The following is a 19,227-nucleotide window of genomic DNA, read 5'->3' as shown; positions in this document are numbered from 1 at the left end:
ATGTAGACACACAGAGAGATATACAGATATTGAGAGAGAGGAGTTATTTTAATTTTTAATTTTCCCATCATCGATTGTTCATCCCCAGATCTCGCTTTAACGGTCAGATCCGATCTTCCAAGGTGACGAACCCTAGCGCAAATACTCATTATACACTTGCTAACTAGTCAAACAGCTGTTTTATTCTTTCAGCCTTTTGCTTTTGCAATATATATTTTTTTGTGTATTTAGGCCCTAAAACCTCCTCTTCGGCTTCGTCTTTCTTCTTCCCCATTCGCTCCCTAAGCTCGGCTGCGCGATTCCCCCTCTCTCCGTCGCTCCCGGTACGTGTTATTCTCGTTGCTGGTTCGTTCTGTTATCACTTGCCTTCTTTGGCTGAGCTTTCTCGTGAATCCTTGTTTAATTTCACGCGTTTGATTCTTTCCTGTGCGGCGCAACTCGTGTTGAATGTCGCCATTCATTGCCCTCTTCTTAGAATTATTTTCTCTTGCTTGACCAACTCATTCTCTCTGTTGCGGTGCTATACCGCCAGAACCCGACATTCATTAGAATCCAGCTAGCGTTCTTCTCATCTTTTTTAGGGTATACCCCGCATGGAATAACATTGATTATTCAAATTAGAATGTATTTTCCTGGTTCAATTTGAATGTTTGCTGACCCGACGTCCGTCCAAATATATCTATTTCACTTCGTTTGTGTGCTTCTTCTCATCTTTTTTGCTTTTACTATGGAATGGGGCTGCTCTCTCTAGTTCTCGGTTCTAAAGTGGTGCTCTCTGCATCAAGTTTTGTAACGTCTTTCTGCTGCTCAACTTGTTCTTGGCCTTTATATTCCTTAATGAACATAGTTTAATTGAGGGAAAATCTGTATCGACGGAAATCTTTATTATCTTCCTTACGATCACCTGGTTTTCCTTTGTATAATCTGGGATCACCCAACTCCTCCGAATCTGCTGAAAACACGACTACAATTCCCAATTTATCTATTCATCTTCGATTTACTGTGCCTTTATCTTGCAAAATCTCATCTTGTCAGTAGCAATTGGAATCAAAGAGCCATGAAAGTACGGTCGTCTGTGAAGAAGCTCTGCCAATTCTGCCAGACGGTGAAGCGACGGGGAAGAGTCTACATTCTGTGCTCCGCCAACCCTAAACACAAGCAGCGGCAAGGCGTCTCTACCTTCGCCTACGAGGGACCACCGCCGCCATCAACGTATTCCCTTCCCCCTTCCTCCATCGTTCCTGGGTTTTTTTCTTCAAAAATAAAATTCGTTCATGGGTTTTTGACGTGGGTTTTTTTCGAGAAATTGTAATCGTTCGTCGTTTTTTTATTCCTAGAAAAATCGTTTGGCGCTGGTTTTCTCCTTCAAAAGAAAATAATCGTTCATGGGTTTTTTTCTTCATTAGAGAAAAATTGTTTATGGGTTTTTGACATGTGTTTGTTTTCTTCAAAAAAAAGTTCGTTCATGGGTTTTTGACATGCGTTTGTTTTTTCAAAAGAAAAAGTTCATTCATAGGTTTTTGATTTGTCTTTTTCTTCAAAGAGAAGTTCGTTCATGGGTTCTTAACTTGGGTTTTTTTCTTCGAAAGAAATATCGTTCATGGGTTTTTTCTTCAAAGGGAAAAAACTTTCATGGGTTTTTGACATAGATTTTTCTCTTCAAAAGAAAAAAATCATTCATGTTTTTTTTTTGACATGGCTTTTTTCTTCAAAAGAAAAAAGTCGTTCACGGGTTTTTGACATGGGTTATATTCTTCAAAAGGAATATAAATTGTTCTTGCCTTTTTTTTTGGACACGGGTTTTCTCCTCTGCTCATTGTTCTGTTCTTCACTCGACGTTCTACTCAAATTCCATGGCAGGTCGGTGGATGGAGATGGCAAGGTCAACCAAACGAGCGCAAGCAAGTGGGGAGTGGGACTGGCAGCCATACTGAACCCCAACAAGCCTTGATTGAACCCTCGGCCTTCTGTTTTCTCTCGCCAATAAAAGGAAAGTAGGAAAATGCCTTGCGGGGTTTCGATTTTCGATCAATGTGAAGACTCCAGCTTGGGGCCTAAACCCGCCGTTTACGAAGAGGTTTAAGAAATAGGGTTTATTTCGATGTTTGATTATTAGCTGTGATTGAACTCGCTGGTAAAGACTCCAGTTGGGAATTAAATCCACCGTTTATAAAGACGCTTAAGATTAGGGTTCACCTTGTTATCCGGCTGGAAATATAGGGTTTCAATGTTCGATTAATGGGTGTTATTGAACTCGCTCGTGTAAAGACTCCAGCTTGTGGATTAAATCCGCCGGTTGTGAAGAGGTTTGAGATTAGGGTTTATCTCGCACCCCCGGCTGCGAAGTGGGTTTAGTATTTCAATTAATGGGTGTTACTTAAAACTCCAGCGTGGAGATTAAATCGACGTTTATGTTTATGAAGAGTTTCAAGAAAAGGGTTTATCTCGTTCTCGGTCTGCGAATTCTGGGTTTAGGACTTCAACTAATGGGTATGATTGAACTGGTTCGTGTAAAAGACTCCAGCTTCGAGATTATACTGCCGTTTATCTCGTTCTCCGGCTGGGAATTCTGGAACTAGAATTTCAATTAATGTGTCCGACTGAACTCGTTCGTGTGAAACATCCACATTGGAGACTAAATCGCCGTTTATGAAGAGGGTTTATCTCGTTCTCCGGCTGAGAATCTGGGTTTAGAATTGCAATTAATGGGTCTGACTGGAGCGGCGTAAAAGACTCCAACTTTGGGGGATTAACGGTGAAAATTAAAACCACCCTTCTTCCCTCCTCCCCCCGTTGATGAAGGCTTGAGACCAGTTAATCGTCTAGGATTAGGGAGGGTGAATATCGCTCCCGGTCCAGATCTGGCACGCCTTTGTCGTCATCGCGCGGCCGGGTCCTCCTCGCTGGCCGCTTATATCTCCGCAATCTTCTCCTCAGCGAATTCGAGATATTACCAAACGGTATAACAGCGAATCACCTGCTCTCTTCCACAATCCACACTGCCGCGCCATCAAGCACACCGCCATCTTCTTCTCCGATCGCCGCTCGTCGGCATATGAATCTTAATCCGAACTAAATCCATGGTTACCGGCGGCGACGGCGGGGGGAGATCGATCTCCGCCTGGATCGGGCAACTGGTCGCATGCATGGGGTAAGTCGCTTTCTGGGTTCGTATTCATCGTCTTCTTCGTCTTGATCCGACGGGCTCGCGAACAGAGCAGAGGGTGCCTCGGATGCTGGAGCAAGCCCTCGCCGATCATCGCCGTCGACGAGCCCTCCAAAGGGCTGAAGATCCGCGGAAGAACCGTCAAGAAATCGAGCTTCTCCGACGATCTTCCCAGCTCGAGCACTTACGATATGGACAACCACAGCGCCGTCTTGTCCCAGAGAAGCGTCTCCTCCGTCGGCCCCGATTCCGCCAACCCCGCCGGCTCCGATTTCGTCAACCACGGTGGGTGGCTTTCATCCTTGAATCTAATCAGAACCAAGTTTCGGATTTTCCGATGTTTTTTCTCGAATCCGAGCGGTCCCGGATACCAATCTTCTGTTGGTTGGCTTAAGATCTTGGTTTTAATCAGAACCCAGATACCGATTTTCCGGCATTTTCCCCGCAACCGAGCGATCCCGGATTCCAATCTTCCGTTGGTTGGCTCAAATCTAATGAAAACTCACTTTCCGATTTCCCCCTATCTTTTCCTCAAATCGAACGAACCAAATTCCAATCTTCCGGTGGATGGCTTAAATCTGGAATCTAATCAGAACCCAGTTTCAATTTTCCGACAATTTCCACAAATCGGCTTGAATCTATCGTCGGGTGGCTTGAAATCTGATCATAACCCAGCTTCCGATGCTCCATCTTTTTCTCAAATAGAACAAACCCAGATTCCAACCTTCCGTTGGGTGACTTAAAATCTGGAATCTAATCAGAACCCAGTTTCCAATGTCCCTTCTTTTCCTCAAATCTGACGAATCAAGATTCCAATTTTCCGTTGGGTGGCTTAAAATCTGGAATCTGATCAGAACCCAGTTTCCAATTTCCCATCTTTTCCTCAAATCTGACGAACCCAGATTCCAATTTTCCGTTGGATGGCTTAAAATATGGAATCTGATGAAAAGCCAATTCCCGATTTTCCGTCTTTTCCTCAAAATCGAACGAACCCAGATTCTAATCTTGCGTCTTCGCCGCGGCGCAGGCCTCCTGCTGTGGAATCAGACGAGGCGGCAGTGGAGGAGCCATGAAAGCCGGGAGAAGAGCTCGCCGGCGATACTAGAACCTGGGCTGAGGTCTGCCCTCCATTCTACCCTTCTGCTCATCCTAGAAAAGACGATTACTCTGTCGCAGATCGGTTGAGTGAGTTCTTCATCTTGGCAGCTGGAACGCGACCTACGACGGGCTGCTCGGAAGCAGCAAACCCTTCCCCCGCCCCATACCCCTCTCCGTACGCCATCTTCTTCCAACTATTTTCTTCTTCTCTGTGATCTTCTCTCTTCTAATCGCTCTCCTCTTCCTCGCTCTGTGTTGTTTTCTACAGGAGATGGTGGATTTCCTGGTGGACGTGTGGGAGCAGGAGGGCCTGTTCGACTGACAGAAACCGCTCCCCCATCTCTCTCTCTCTCTCTCTCTCTCTCTCTCTCTCTCGCAGGGTCGCCATCCGTCTCTTCATCTCTCTCTCCTAGTGTCCAATGTGTATACTACATCTTTTGGTGTGCATTTACGCGATAATTTGATGACTGCAAAATGCGCCAAGCGAGTTGGGCTTGAGTTGTTGTAGGATTTTTAGAAGGGCAAAAGGTGGAAAAGCGGGAAACCAGATGAACGGCTCTCTGCGCGCCGACGCGGCAAAGCTTATCTCCATATCTTTGTCTGCGTGGCAGTTGTCTCCTCGCGTCGAGTCGTCGTCTCCGTGGCGTGAGCAGGGGGGAAGAACGGTCCTAGATCTGATCAGATCCATTGAATCCTCTAGATTTCCCCTCCTTAAGAGCGGTGTGGACGCCAAAAACTTGTTTTTTTCTTGGGTTTTCCCCTCTCTTCCTCTTCTCTTCCTTTCATGCAGAACGCTGCTCGCCGCGCCGCGCCGTCTCTGCCCTCTTCTCTCTACTCTTCCGTCTTTCTTCTCCTCCGGCGGCGAGCAGCATGCAAAGCCTCGTCTACCGCTCAGGTCTGAAATCTTCATTTCCGACACGATAATATCGACGGTTGTCTCTCTGAAATCTTCATTCGCGATACGATAATCCCTCCGTTTCTTTGTCTGAAATCTTCAATCGCGATACGACAATTTCTCCGTTTCTTTGTCCGAAATCTTCAATCGCGATTCGACATACTCTCGGTTTCTTTGTCCGAAATCTTCAACCGCGATACGATAATCTCTCTGTTACTTTGTCCGAAATCTTTATTCGCGATACGATAATCTCTCCGCTTCTTCGTCCGAAATCTTCATTCACGATACGATAATATCTCCGTTTCTCTTCTTCCGTCCCTACGATTTTCTCACTAATTTTCGAGCTGGGATTTCTTCCAGTTGTTGAACAAGAAGATGACGTTGTCGTCTCGCGGCGGCGGAAGCTGTCGGATCTAGCGGACGCGGGCATCTTCCTCTCGCTCGCTCCTCGCGTGGACTGGCTCTTGCCTCCTCTGAAGAGAACTCGCGTCAGCGCGCCGTTCATCCCTCTTGCGTGGGAGAATTTGAATCGCTGCCCTTCTCTCGATTCCCTCAAAGACGAGTGCCTCGTCGAGATCCTCTCTCGCTTGGACGGCGACAAGGAGAGAAGCGTCGCTGCCTGCGTCTCCAAGCGATGGCTATGGCTTCTCGCCAACCGCGTCGACCGCGCGTCGCCGAAGAAACCCTTGTTGGATCTGAACGTAGAGGCCGGTCCCGGCGACAAAGAGGACCAGATCACCGTCCGATGCGTGGAGGGCGACGAAGCGACGGACTTGAAGCTCTTTGCCATGGCGGTGGGAAGCAAGGGAGGAATCGGGAAGCTGTCGATAAGGTCTGGCGGAGCCGCCGTCTCCGATCTCGGCCTCGCCGCCGTGGCCCGGCACTCTCCAAATCTCAGAGCGCTCTCTCTGTGGAACGCCGACAACGTCACCGACAAGGGTCTCTCTCAGATCGCCAACCGCTGCCCGCTCCTGGAGAAGCTCGACCTATTCGGCTGCCCTTCGATCTCCGACAAGGGAATCAGCGCGGTGGCGATGAAGTGCTGCCGGCTGAGCTCTCTGGCGATAGAGTCCTGCCCCGCCGTCGGCGACGACTGCCTGTGGGCCGTGGGCCACTTCTGCGCTAACCTCGCATCCGTCTCCATCGTCGACTCGGCGATGGTCGGCGATAAGGGAGTCGCCAGCCTGCTCTCTTTTCCGTCTTCCTCGCTACGGAGGCTCGTCCTCCGCCGCCTGGCCATCACCGACCTGTCCGCCGCCGTCGTCGGACGCTACGGTAAAACCGTGGCGGAGCTCATCCTCGCCGACCTCCCCAACGTCTCCGAGCGGGGTCTCTGGACCATGGGCTGCGCCGGCGGCTTGCGGCGGCTCGAGTCCTTGACCCTGGCGGGCTCCTGGGCCACGGACCTGGCCCTCGAAGCGGTCGCCAGGGGCTGCCCTTCGCTGAAGCGGCTCTCTCTCCGCAGCGCTGACCGCTTAACCGACCACGGCCTTCGGAGGCTCGCCGGCTGGTCTCCTTCCCTCGAGTCGCTGCAGCTCGAGGACTGCGCTCTCGTCGCCCTTATCTCTCTCGGGGAGAGCCTCCGCTCGCTGTCCGTCGTCCGATGCAGGGGATTCAGAGACGTGGCGTCGTCTGCGAAGCTGCGATCTTCCTGTCCGCTGATATCGCTAACTATCAACGACTGCCCCGGCTTTGGCGACGCCGGGCTCGTCCTCCTCGGGAAGCTCTGCAAGAGGGTGCAACGACTGAAACTCGTATCTCTGCCGGGCATCTCTGACGCCGGTCTGTTGTCCTTCTTCGAAGACTGCCGCGAGACGGTTTCTCTGCTGAAGAAGGTTAATCTCAGCGGCTGCGCGAGCGTCACCGACGCGGCGATAAGGGCCCTGGCGGAGTTACACGGGAGGAGTCTCCGAGTGCTTAGCCTGGGCGACTGCAAGAGGATAACGGACGACGGCCTGGCGGCTATCTCCGAGTCTTGCGTTCGTCTCGAGGACGTTGATTTGTCCGGGTGCGCGGTGAGCGACGCCGGCGTAGCGGCGCTGGCGACGTCTGCGGCTGGGCGCGATAGCCTTGGCGTAGTATCGTTGTCGGGCTGCGGGGGGGTCTCGGGAAGGAGTCTTCTTCATTTGGGTAACCTGTGTCCTCGCCTTCGCGGGCTGAATCTTCAGTTCTGCCTCTCCGTCACCGACCAGGACGTCGCCTCGTTCCAGAACGGAACGGGGCGGTGCGACGTCCTCTTCTAGAATAGTAGCGGAAGAGGAGAGGAGAGCGGCGCTGCCCGCCGCTCTCGGCCCGGTCTCGCTGGTTTTTTTGAGAAAGCAGCAGAGAAAGGAGAGGCCTTTCTGCTGCTTTCTTTCTCAGGCGAGGGTGGGATCGCTCAGTCTTCCGCGGCTCGCTAAAGCCGAAGTCTCTTCTCTAGTCCGTTTTTTTGTCGTTCGTTCGTCTGTTTCTCCGTTTTCACGCTCGGCGGATGGGTTTTTAGTCGGTCGCTGGATTTGTTTTTCCAGGGCGGGCGGGTTTTTATCGCCGTAACGCCCCGGTTTTTTCGCCAGCCCCGTCGAAGCCCCTTGCCAGCGCGAGCGGATGGGTTCTACAGTCTGTCTCCGTGTCTGTCTGTTTTGTCCGTGTGCCTCGCGTCTTGGATTTTTGTGGTTTCTTACAGTGCGTGCTTGCTGCTCAGGGCGACCCGTGCGGTGATGTTATCAGTCTCGGTTGCGGCAGCTTGCTCTTGCTTGTGCATGAGGGCTGCCGCCACGACCCTTGTGGTCGTTTTTTGTTTTTACCGAGCGCATCTCTCCGTCATGGGGCCCCTTCATCAGTTGCATGCACCCTTACCGTCTGCCTATGATTGATACATTGAACAATGATAAACTATGTTTGCTTCTTGTTTAAGCCTACGATGCGCGTTTTCTTTCATTCCCCTGCACGGGCCATAAACTATCATTTTATGCTTCATGGCGTGCCAAAATAAACTGTCTAGATGAAGAGAATACGTAAAGTCAAGGGTTTTTAGACGATTATTGGTTTGTTATCAGTCTCATAGCAGAATCCATTCAGTCCTCTTATATTGACCCACGTGATTCTTGGTCCTTGTAAATATCCTAGATCATCCGTCAAGGGGAGAAGGGAAGGGATAGGTAGGCCCAAGCGAGAGAGTAATCATGGTTTCCTCAACCCTTGGTTTAAGAGACCTTCCATCACTTAATAGTATTTTTATAAAAAATCCACAGAGCTTTAAGTATTTGGTTCGCCATCCAAGGACCATCCACTTAATGGTCCATGGCCTCAGTAACGTTGAATTGACGGGCCAATTAATTGAATAAATATCTTATATGATTAAAGAATCACATTTAATTGATTAATTGATTAAAGAATCACATATCTACTCAGCACAATCAATAGGTCAAGCTGCTGACATATGAGGTGCATGTCCAACTAACATAACGTTGCATAGCAGTCATTATCATGATCAACAATCCGAAGACAACTTGCCAGGCAAACATTAACAATAATTGAATTGAACCTTTAAAATAAAAATAAAACATTGATGATCAAATCACCTTTTGTTGAATCAAATCTGTTATCCTTCTGGTTCCATGAACGAGCTGTCACATGCCACACAAGTATGTGGATCTAGATGTATCCACACAGATCTTGATGTGTCAAATCTACTACTCTTTGACTCAAAATGCCCCACGATTGATCTGGGACAATCTTTGCGTCGTTCTGATTGCATCTTGGGGGAAGAACACCCAAGGATAGAGGGAGGAGGGAGACCGAAGACTTGCATGGGTATGTTTTGCTTGTAGCTCTATAATTTTATACACAATGAAGCTTATATAAAAATACCTGTACTTAAAGTATATCCTCTGCAGTTCTATAAAGCTAAGGTTTGTGACTCTCTAGCCCATGTGCCAATCTAGCAAAGACTTCATAAATCTAATCACTCTTTATTGGCTAAACTAGTTAACTAATCATATCTAACAAATGAATTATTTAATTATTTATAGATTGAACCTAATCGATAGATTTGGTTACCAACATGTGAGATGCCATGTTACACTTCATATTCTAGAACGTACACAAGATTCATCTGGTAACCATTGATGTGGAAGTGGATGCTCTTTAGGAAAAGTGTTCGCTAAATTGACTCCTATGCATGCTTAGCTCTTATGTAGGAACAAGTCTACTATTGAGTACTAATGGTTGAATCATTCATCCTTGGTATTAGAAGAGACTCACTCAAGGAATATTTTGTGATGAAGGCATTTGCTGCAATAGTAAAAATGCCGTAGAAAGTGATCTCCAATGATTTTCAATTCATAAATCTAACTAGGATTACAAGTTAGGCTTTTACTGTTGACCATACATTAAGTCGTCGAAGAGTCACACATATGTGAGATTGTGGGTGTGTAATAAATAACAATAGATCAATAAATAATCAAATAATGGCCATTTGTGTGATTTTCCATCAAATTACTCTATGGTCAACAATAAAACCCCAGTTGCTCATCCTAGTTGGATTTATGCACTAAAAACACATGGAGATAAACTTTCTACAATATTTTACTAACTTGGCTAGTGACTTGATCACATAATATTCTTTAAGTCCCCTCTTAAACCAAGGATGAATGATTCAACCTTTAGTACTCAATCGCCTTCAAGGACTAGTTCCTACATCAGAATTAAGCATGCATAGGTATCAATTAGCAAAATCATTTCCTAAAGAGCATCCAGTAAACTAGCGCAGTAAACTAGCGCCTCTGCAATAATGGTTAATGGCTGAAACGTCCTTGTTGAATGAGCTAGATTATGTAGTATTATATTATCTATATATTTCATTCTCATTCTTCAGTATCCTATAACTTAGCATCTTTAGATTATTGGTTTAATTATAAGCACTTACTGCATTATTATCTCATCAAAACTCACCTAAAAATTTATATAATCTTGGGGAATGTGTATAATAATTTCACATGCTTACTAATGAACATGTTTTGTATTTATATAATGAAATAGATGTAGAATGTAATATTTGCTTTTATATAATATATTTCCATATGAATAGGAAAACTATAAGTATCATATATATAGCCTAAATATATTTATTTGAATTATTTAAATATATTTTATAATAGCATATTGAACGAGAAATGGAATGTGTGATCCTGATGAAGCAGAAATTTTTCTGGTTTGAAATATTAGTTTCTTTACGACCACAAGGGGGTAAAGATTGAATCCAAATGAGGCAAGTATTGAACTAGTGAATTTTAGTTTTAACTTCTAGGTTTTTAGTTTAAATATTAATTTTAGGAATTAAATATAATTTGATAAAATAAAAGTATTAAAATACATTCAAAATTATTCTACATAACAGAGAAAATATCTATCCCAAATAATCTAATTTATCCAAACGTATTAAAATGATTTTGTGATTTTTTAGAACTTAAAAATAATAAATAATAGCCAATTAAGATTAAATACTTGGAAGCATCATTACGTTTAATAGCCAATTAAGTGGACCAACAAATTTTATCAACGATTGAAAGGAAGATGGTGGAAACTATGCCCTACGAAGTGGCGGAGTGATGCAGATTTACTGATGGAATATTTTTGTGGGGTATGAGATGGTAAAAACCTTGGATATTGATGATGATAACCTAGGAAAAAAGATTAAAATGGGGTAAAAAAGACATATATCACATTAAGTTCATTTTGAAGTACCCAACATGCCGAGCGGTGACTTTTCTTCCCATGTTTTAATCTGAATATCACTCCTTATATCCCTAACTTATGGAATGTGAAAAGAGACCCAAAATGGAGATATATTTTCTACCCTTGATAATTAGTATCTCGTTTTAGTGGTGGTCAGACCTAAGTTAAGGTCAGATGAAAAATTCATTGGTGATTTATTATGAGATTTAACTAGAAACAAATAGTAACAATAAACATTTTGAAACATTATATAATCCATATTATATTTCATACTTACAACCTCATATTTTAATATCTTACTGTACTATCATACATGACTATCTTATCTTCACAGTTTTTGCATACATGATATATAATCCTCTAGTATCCACCAGGTACTGAAGTCCAGCTAGGTACGTGTCATGTAACTAGTGCCATTAACGCTTCTCCAATTTCTTAGGTCCAATTGACCATAAAATACAATTACTATGATTCAATCACTGTTTATGCACCGGCTGAGGTCTTATGTTTGAACGATAATAGCCTTGGAAAAATGTTCATTACAAATATATTCCTATATATAAGAAGTATTGGGTTAGAAAATAAAAACATTTTGATCATACATGCAGGTATTATTTGTGCAGATATTGGCCAATTTCATGGGGTCCTGAAGAACTATCCTTCCGGCCACTACAATTTGGACAGTGCTGTGTGCAGTTTCTTTTATAAAAGTAGGGCTCAAATAAAAGACCTCAGCTAATGTGCAACAGCCGGTTGGAAGAAATCATCAAGGACTCCACAGTACACCCTGTAACTTTCCATGTCTCTCGCTATCTCTATCTTCATGTCCATCTCAATCTTCATCTCCATCTCCCAAACCTACTCTTATCTTTTTCCTGAATTTTTTTGCGTTCTTTAAAGATACTCATTTTTGCCAAGAAACATGGCGCTGGTATTAATACATAGCGTGATCATGTGATCTATCATTTTTGTTTCTAACTTCTTTTGCCCGGAAGAGCCGTGCTCCCACCACACCACAATGGCTTTAGAGGTATTAGCTTGTGGTATCCTCTATCTCTATCTCTATCTCTATCTGTATCTCTATCTCTATCTGTATCTCTATCTCTATCTGTATCTCTATCCCTATCTCTATCTCTATCTCTATCTCTATCTCTATCTCTATCTGTCTTCATGCCAATCTCCATCATTATTATTGCCTCCATCTCTATCTTGGTCTTAATGTTCACCGCCATCTGTCTCCACCTCTCTCTCTTTCCATCTAAATTTCTCCATATCAATCAGTCAGTACATGTTGATCATCTCAATTAATCAATCAATCAATCAGTCCCTCCCTGTTTCTCTTTCTTCCCCTCTATCACTCTCCATCTCCAATCATGGCCACAACCGTCATTTGAAGCAGCCGCATACCATCTTCAACCAACTAATCAAGATAAGCAATATATGATTTCCAACCCCCCACGTACTATAAGCACCACTTGTAGCCTTCACAATGGAACATTTAGGAAGCACACGAATCTAGTGGATACATAAATATAGCAGGAAGCACTCATGGAATTAGCAATTAGGAGGCTACATACATCATTTAATGCTACGACACGTTTTGGGGATGATAATACAATCTCATTCCTCAATTATCTTTGAGTCGTTCTCTCCATTCTCTCTCTCTACTTCTTTTAGTGTTATTAAATGATAATCGCCCCGTTTCCTCTCTATTTTCGTCTCTTTTTCAGCCACCGATGAGATCAGGCCATCCTGGCTGAGTACTCTTCCACAAGCCTCGCAAACGAAGACGACCTGTTATCCAGCAACTCGCTCGGGGAGCCAAACTCGACGACAAGGCCTGAAAAAAGATCAAAACGAGCAAAATCTCAAAAAACCAGGAATCTCTTATCCAGGAGACCGTTCAAACTTCAAAGGAGGGAAACCCACCATTATCCAGGAGCAAGACCAGGTCGCTGTCCAAGATAGTGGCGACCCGGTGCGCGACGGTGATGACGGTCGATTTTGCAAAGTGCCGCCTCACCGTAGTCTGGATCAGCGCGTCAGTCGCCGCGTCAACCGACGACGTGGCCTCGTCAAGAACAAGGATCTTGCTCTTCTTCAGCAGAACTCTAGCCAAGTTCACCAGCTGCCGCTGCCCCACGCTCCAGTTCTCGCCCTTGTCCGCCACGGCGGTCTCGAGCTTCTCCTCGCTCCTCCGGACTTCATCTCCGAGCCGGCAGCTGTCGACGGCCTCCCAGATTTGAAGGTCGGAGTAATGGCCGAGCGGGTCGACGTTGGCGCGGAGAGTGCCTTCGAACAAGGCGGGGTCTTGCGGGATGATGCCCAGACGCGACCGCAAGTCGTGAAGTCCTATCGTGTTGATGTCTACGCCGTCGATTCGGATCTCGCCGCCCGCCGGATCGACGGCGCGGAACAGCGATTGCACCAGCGTCGTCTTGCCGCTCCCCGTTCTTCCGACGATGCCCGTCTTCGTCCCCCCCGGCAGCGTGCACGTTATCCCCTTCAACACCATCGGCAAATGCGCCGCGTACCTCACCTGCCCGCCATATCATGATCACGGCGTCAACGATGATAATTGACTATATGATGATAATGATGATATAACCATGATGCTGATGAAAGGATGATAATAGAATGATAACGATAGGATAACGATGATATAGTGATGACAACGACGATATAATGAAGATGCTGTGATGATGATAATAGAATGATAGTGATGATGACGATTGGATTACAATGATGATATCGTGATGACGATGATGATAGGATGCTAATGATGATATACTGATAATGATGACGATAGGACGATCATGATGATATAAAGATGATGCGGTGATGATGCTGACGACGACGACGATGATATAATAATGATGCTGGATGACCATGACGACGATGATGATACAATAATGATGCTATGATGACGACGACGATGATGATATAATAATGATGCTATGATGATGACCACGACGATGATGTTATAATAATGATGCTGTGATGATGCTAGGAGGATGATGATATTATGATGACGATGACATTGAGATGATGATGATGATGATGCTGGTTATCCCCCTCAACACTACTGGAAAATGCAGCGCATACCCTTCCTGCCCGGGATGATGATGATGATGATGATGGCAACGGCGTAGACGACGATGATGATTATCATTTGCAGATGAGGCCGATAATATTATGATACGATGATGATTACGACTACGATGACGATAGAATGATAGTGGTAATACGATGATGATAATAATGATGGATGATGATGATATGACGAGGACGAGGAGGAGGAAGATTACGATGATGATGAATGAGAGGATGAGGAAGAGGGTCTACTTGCAGTCGGTATAGACGAATCTCGCCGTGCTCCGGCCAGAGAATAGGCGGGCGGCTCTCATCGATGACGAGGGGAGGCTCGCTGGGGATGGAGGAGTACTGGAGAATCCTCTCGACGGAGATGATCTTGTTCTCGAGGTTGCAGACGTTCCACACGGCCCATGCAAGCATCGTGTTCAGGCCGAGCCCGTAGGTCACCGCGAGGCCCGCAGCGCCTTCCAAAACCACAGGAAGAGAAGAAGTCAGTCCGACGCGGACATGGCGGCACGCTAGGCGAGAGTCTACTCACCCGGGTCGACGAGCCCCACCGGCATGGAAATCAAGAAACCCAGAGAAGACGCGAACGCCAACGACGACGCCATGTCTAAGCGAAAGCACAGCCACTCCATCGCGCCGGCGCCATACAGTCTGGGCCGCAGGCACGCGTTTATGAGCCGCAGGTCCTGCGCCATGAACCTGCTCTCTTGCTCGTGGCACCTGATGGTCGCCAGCCCGGAGACCGTCTCCCCAAAGTGATGTATGATGGGCGCGTTCAGCACCCCCACCAGCCTAGTCAGGTCTCTGGCTGCGGCCATGTAATATTGCTGGATATAGATTCAACTGTGTTAAAAGCTCAAGCAGATAACTAGCCTGTTGAAGAACAACGTCCTGCTTAAAATAGCGATAGTCCTTCCGTCCTACATCCCAGTTTTTAGACGTTCGTCCGAAGCGTCCACATATTTTCGTCCACGTCCTGTCCAAGACATTCTTGTCCTGTCTGATGTTTGGGACGAAAAAAATAGGCCACTTATGAATGCTCGGCTTTCCGTCTTGTATAGCCTTTTTCCAAATTAACCATCCCGTCTGAGTCTGTGCACTATAGTTGGTAAACGCTTTAATCTAACATGGTATCATGTATAGCGTTTAGCACTACTTTCATGGTAGACGGGATGTTATTCTTCAACACCATGAACCCTAATAAAAAGGAAGAACTTGAGCTTGGGTTTATACCTGGTACCAGACGCAGACGATGACCACGGGGATGAAGACGACGATGACCTGCCCTGCAACCAGGGACATGACGGCGACGATCCCTGCGAGCTGGATAACCGCAGCCGCCGACATCCCCATATGCCCGGGCACCGACAAGTCCACGGCGCTCTGGTCTACCGAGGCCTTAAAACCCAAAGGTCGACGTTCAATTAACAAGAAGTCAAGAGTCAAAAATGAAAATTCTACATTTTGATCCTCACCCGGTTGAGGATTCGGCTGCTGGGAGTGGAGTCGAAGAAGAAGAGAGGGGCTCGGAAGATGGACTGGTGCATTCGGCGGAAGAGGAGGGTGGCGGTCTTGGACCCGGCCACGGCGAGGAGGAGGGCTCGGATGGAGACGAAGGCCGAGCTCGCCAAGGACAGGAAGACGTAGACGAGGATGAGGGTCGAGGGCTTGACCGTTCGGTCGGTGCCCTTGATCACGGGCGCCACCGTGGCCATCCAGTAGTTGCCGCCAATCTGAAACACCTGAAATAGAGCCTGGGAAACCAGTATCAGCGGCACTAAAGCTCCACGATACAACGCCGTCATGTACTTCCAGTAAACCGATAGCCCCACTCTTCCTCTCTCTCTCTTCTCTTCTTCTTCTTCGTCTTCTTCTTCCTCTTCTTTTTTGGGTTCCCTCTTCCTCTCTTCCATCTCTTCCTGTAAATTCCCCTTTTCTTCTCTGGGAGATGAAGGGAAAGACGAAGACGACGAGATCGCCGGTGGAGCTTCGACGTGGGAAAGTCCTGATAAAGACTGCGCGTGGGCCTCGACCAGCTCCATGAAGTTGGTTCCAGGAACTAGAACTTCAGTATAACTCCCCCTTTGGATGATCCTTCCTTCTCTCATCACCTGCCGAAAAACAGAGGAAAGTTTAAAGAAGCGCAAAACCGAGAGACATGAATATAGAGGGAACAAACCAGGATAACATCGGCTGCTGAAAGAAACTCCACTCGGTGGGTCACAAAGATGACGGTCTTCGAAGCGAGGAGTCCAAGCAGGCACTCCTGACAAAGCAAAGTTTAAAAACACGAGACGAGAAGCAACAAAAGAAGGAGAGAGATAAAGAAAGAAACGAGCGTTACTTTGAAGAGATGGGTGCCGATATGAGCGTCGACCGCGCTGAAAGGGTCGTCCAAGAGATAAACATCGGCGTCGCGGTACAGCGCGCGGGCAATCTGCAGCCTCTGCTTCTGCCCGCCGCTCAAATTCACGCCGCGCTCGCCGACGCGCGTCTGGTCGCCGGAGGGAAGTCCCTGCAAGTCTTTCCTCAGAGCGCAAGCGTCAAGAACTCGCTCGTACTTGTCCCTATCCATCTCGCTCCCAAACAATACGTTGCTCTCTATCGTGCCACTCTGTATCCACGGCGACTGCGCCACGAAAGCCCTTCTCCCGCTCACCCTGACCACCCCCGTCACCCTCGGAATCTCCCCCAACACAGCCGCGATCAGGCTCGACTTCCCGCATCCAACGGTCCCGCACACCCCAACCTTAGCTCCTTGGGCAATCTGCAAGTTTACATCATCCAGCGTGGGCTTCTCCGCCGTTGGATCCCAAGAGAAAGCCCCGTGCGAGATCTCCACCGCTGACCCGTTTCTCGGTAACGCATCCACGTTATCGAGCGGCCGCTGCTCTAAAGAGAGAAAGCGGGAGATTCTATCCAGGGAGATCTTCGTCTGCGCGAGCAGAGAGATAGTCTCCGGGAGATTATAAATGGGGTCCTTCAAAATCCCGAAGGTGGCGATGGTGGACAGCACCTTCCCCGACTCCAACGGAATCCCCATTAAGACGCAGGCCAAGAACGTAACTGCGGCGATGAATATCGGCGCCGCCCAGTAAACGACGGTGACGACGACGTCGGCGTACACGTACCTCTTCAGCCAGCCCGCTTCGCTCTCTCGCAGGTCTAGAATCTTGCCGAGGAAGAACGTCTCCCAGGCGTGGAGCTTGAGCACTCTCATGTTCCTTAATGCCTCGGCGGTGGCCTTCATCCTGCGGTCCTTGGCCTCCATCATCTTCTCCTGATACCCCTGCTCTAACCTCGCGAACGGGACGTTCACCGCCATGACGGCGACGGTCGCCGCCAGAGCGACGAGCGAAGCGACTTGCAGGCTCCTGTAGAGGACGACCAGGGCAAGACCCACTTGGAAAGGGACGAGGAGGAGGTCTATCATGTACCAGCTGAACTCCCCCACTCTCTCCGAGTCGACGCTCATGACGTTAACCACGTCCCCACCGCCGTCCTGCCGGGCCGACACCGAGAGCTTGAGCCCCTTTCTGTAGATAACGGCGGCGAGCGCCGCCTGCGCTCTCATGCCGAACACTTGCGTTCTGAAGAACCAGTGCCGCTGCGAGACGCACTCCACGGCCTTGGCCAATAGGAAGAAGGAGACCAGGGCGAATCCCTCAGCGCCGATACTTCGGCGCCGCTCAAGGTACTGGACGAAGCTGTCGATCAGGAAGGGACCCGCGTACTGCGCCGTGGTGCACACCAGCGCGAAGGCTGTAGCCTGGGCTATGTCCCTCCACACCGAGAGAAGTAGAGCTTTAGACAGGTCGCGGGTCTCCACGGCGGCGCCGCCGAGCTTCCGGGAGAGGGCGGAGAAGACGCCGGTGACGGTATATTCGTCTCCGAGCTCGGGAACGTCGTCCAGCTCCAGCGCCCTAGACCGGCCCAAACAGAGCAATCTCCCAACCCAGGAGAAGGAGAGCTTCGCGAAGAAGCTCGCCGTCGCCAAGGTTTCTCCATTCCCGCCATCGCCGTCCAGCAGAGGTCGTCGTAGGGACCCGTCATCGTCGCTCTCCGGGGAGGTTTTTTCGATAGTTCTCTTCCACATTAAAGAGTCGATCGATCATCTGAGTGTGCCCGAACGCACGGTTTACAATAAGGCGGTGGGAGTTCAACCCCAGTACGGAGTTGCACGTAACGAGCTAAGTCTAAACCACGTGTCCGTGGGGGCAGCGACCTCCGCCTACTCTGAGTGGTTGGTTTACGATACCAGGTAAAAGAATATGGGAAAAAACAGGAAATAAATCAAGAACAGGAAACGAGATTCAGAGAATGAGAATGTTTTTCCCTTGTACAAGTGAAGAGGTGTGTACAGTTATTTTAAGGTACGGATGTTACTCAGTTTTATAGAATGCAAGAATTAAATTTAAATGGAGTCCGAACGCAGTTAAGTCATGAAGACTGCAGTTTAATTATCACAGATTATGGGCAGATACGCTTGGTGTCAGATGGCGGCAGTCAGACAGCGGCCCCCAACCTCAAGCCTGTTAGAAGGTTGAGTTTGGATTGAAGAAGACAGAAACGGGTGTGAGGGATCGATTTTGTCAATAGATCAGCAAGTTGGTCTCGCATAGAGATAAATGAAACCTGCATCTAACCTTGGGAAACATATTCTCGAACAAAATGATAGTCAATTTCAATATGTTTTGTGCGAGCATGAAACACAATGTTTTTACTAAGATAGGTGGCACCAATATTGTCACACCAAAGTGTGGACAGAGAAATTGATAGAATGCATAATTTATGAAGAAGGGATTTTACCCATATTAACTCAGCAGTGGCGTTGGCCACAGCTTTGTACTCGGCTTCAGTGCTGGAGCGTGCTTTAGTCGTCTACTTTTTGGAGGACCAATTAATTATATTCCGACTTAGATAAATTTAAAAACCGCTGGTAGATTTTCGATCTATAGGGTCACCAGCCCAGTTTGCATCACTAAAGATATGAAGTGCATTGAGTGAATTAGAATAAAATTGTAATATGAAGTGAAATGTTCCTTTAATGTAAGAAATAAGATGTTTTTAATGTCTCCAATGACATGGTAGAGGATCATGCACATGTTAACATGCCTTATTAACTGCAAATGGAATGTCGGGACGAGTGAGAGTCAAATATTGTAAGCTACCTACAATTTTGCGGTAGGTAGTACTGTCACATTCAAGATGTGAGTTTGTTTGGCCTTTGGTTAAGTCTGCTGACAGGTTT

General features: G+C 47.3%; 3 protein-coding genes and 1 long non-coding RNA gene across 5 annotated transcripts; 3 read left to right on the top strand and 1 right to left on the bottom strand.

The window, feature by feature from the left end:
• LOC144700494 (uncharacterized) lies at positions 1-1,136 on the top strand. The gene is made up of 3 exons (XR_013580780.1): positions 1-122; positions 232-323; positions 1,036-1,136. It is a non-coding gene; the product is annotated as an uncharacterized LOC144700494 (long non-coding RNA).
• Positions 1,137-2,859: 1,723 nt separating this feature from the next.
• Positions 2,860-4,739, top strand: LOC144700493 (uncharacterized). 2 transcript variants are annotated; one of them, XM_078571892.1, is made up of 5 exons: positions 2,860-3,151; positions 3,217-3,451; positions 4,194-4,284; positions 4,373-4,439; positions 4,533-4,739. In XM_078571892.1, the coding sequence occupies exons 1-5, from the start codon at positions 3,143-3,145 to the stop codon at positions 4,584-4,586; spliced, it is 456 nt and encodes a 151-aa protein (XP_078428018.1). In that variant the 5' UTR covers positions 2,860-3,142; the 3' UTR covers positions 4,587-4,739. The 2 variants fall into 2 exon arrangements, with proteins under 2 accessions (XP_078428018.1, XP_078428017.1); XM_078571891.1 differs by having other exon boundaries at positions 2,861-3,151; positions 3,222-3,451.
• Positions 4,740-4,875: 136 nt separating this feature from the next.
• Positions 4,876-8,044, top strand: LOC144700492 (EIN3-binding F-box protein 1-like). The gene is made up of 2 exons (XM_078571890.1): positions 4,876-5,159; positions 5,520-8,044. Exons 1-2 carry the CDS (start codon positions 5,135-5,137, stop codon positions 7,400-7,402), a joined length of 1,908 nt encoding a protein of 635 aa, XP_078428016.1. The 5' UTR covers positions 4,876-5,134; the 3' UTR covers positions 7,403-8,044.
• A 4,344-nt stretch (positions 8,045-12,388) lies between these two features.
• On the bottom strand, positions 12,389-18,072 carry LOC144700460 (ABC transporter C family member 3-like). Its single transcript, XM_078571859.1, has 8 exons — positions 16,321-18,072; positions 16,156-16,242; positions 15,452-16,087; positions 15,210-15,374; positions 14,509-14,803; positions 14,220-14,434; positions 12,804-13,413; positions 12,389-12,714 (listed from the first exon to the last, which is right to left on the bottom strand). Exons 1-8 carry the CDS (start codon positions 18,070-18,072, stop codon positions 12,617-12,619), a joined length of 3,858 nt encoding a protein of 1,285 aa, XP_078427985.1. The 3' UTR covers positions 12,389-12,616.
• Between the last annotated feature and the right edge of the window lie 1,155 nt (positions 18,073-19,227).

This window comes from Wolffia australiana, chromosome 3 (genome assembly GCF_029677425.1).
Source record: "Wolffia australiana isolate 7733 chromosome 3, ASM2967742v1".
NCBI lineage: Eukaryota > Viridiplantae > Streptophyta > Magnoliopsida > Alismatales > Araceae > Wolffia > Wolffia australiana.
This window is presented reverse-complemented; position numbering and strand designations above follow the sequence as displayed.

Bases quoted from the DNA above. Each gene is read 5' to 3' on its own strand.
- LOC144700493 (XM_078571891.1), top strand. From the start codon at position 3,081: ATGGTTACCGGCGGCGACGGCGGGGGGAGATCGATCTCCGCCTGGATC. The intron at 3,452-4,193 runs GTGGGTGGCTTT...GCCGCGGCGCAG, and splicing joins CTCCGATTTCGTCAACCACG to GCCTCCTGCTGTGGAATCAG. The intron at 4,285-4,372 runs GTCTGCCCTCCA...TCATCTTGGCAG, and splicing joins ATACTAGAACCTGGGCTGAG to CTGGAACGCGACCTACGACG.
- LOC144700492 (XM_078571890.1), top strand. From the start codon at position 5,135: ATGCAAAGCCTCGTCTACCGCTCAG. The intron at 5,160-5,519 runs GTCTGAAATCTT...GATTTCTTCCAG, and splicing joins AAGCCTCGTCTACCGCTCAG to TTGTTGAACAAGAAGATGAC.
- LOC144700460 (XM_078571859.1), bottom strand. From the start codon at position 18,072: ATGTGGAAGAGAACTATCGAAAAAACCTCCCCGGAGAGCGACGATGAC. The intron at 14,435-14,508 runs GTGAGTAGACTC...TGGTTTTGGAAG, and splicing joins GGTGGGGCTCGTCGACCCGG to GCGCTGCGGGCCTCGCGGTG. The intron at 13,414-14,219 runs GTAGACCCTCTT...TATGGCGGGCAG, and splicing joins TTCGTCTATACCGACTGCAA to GTGAGGTACGCGGCGCATTT.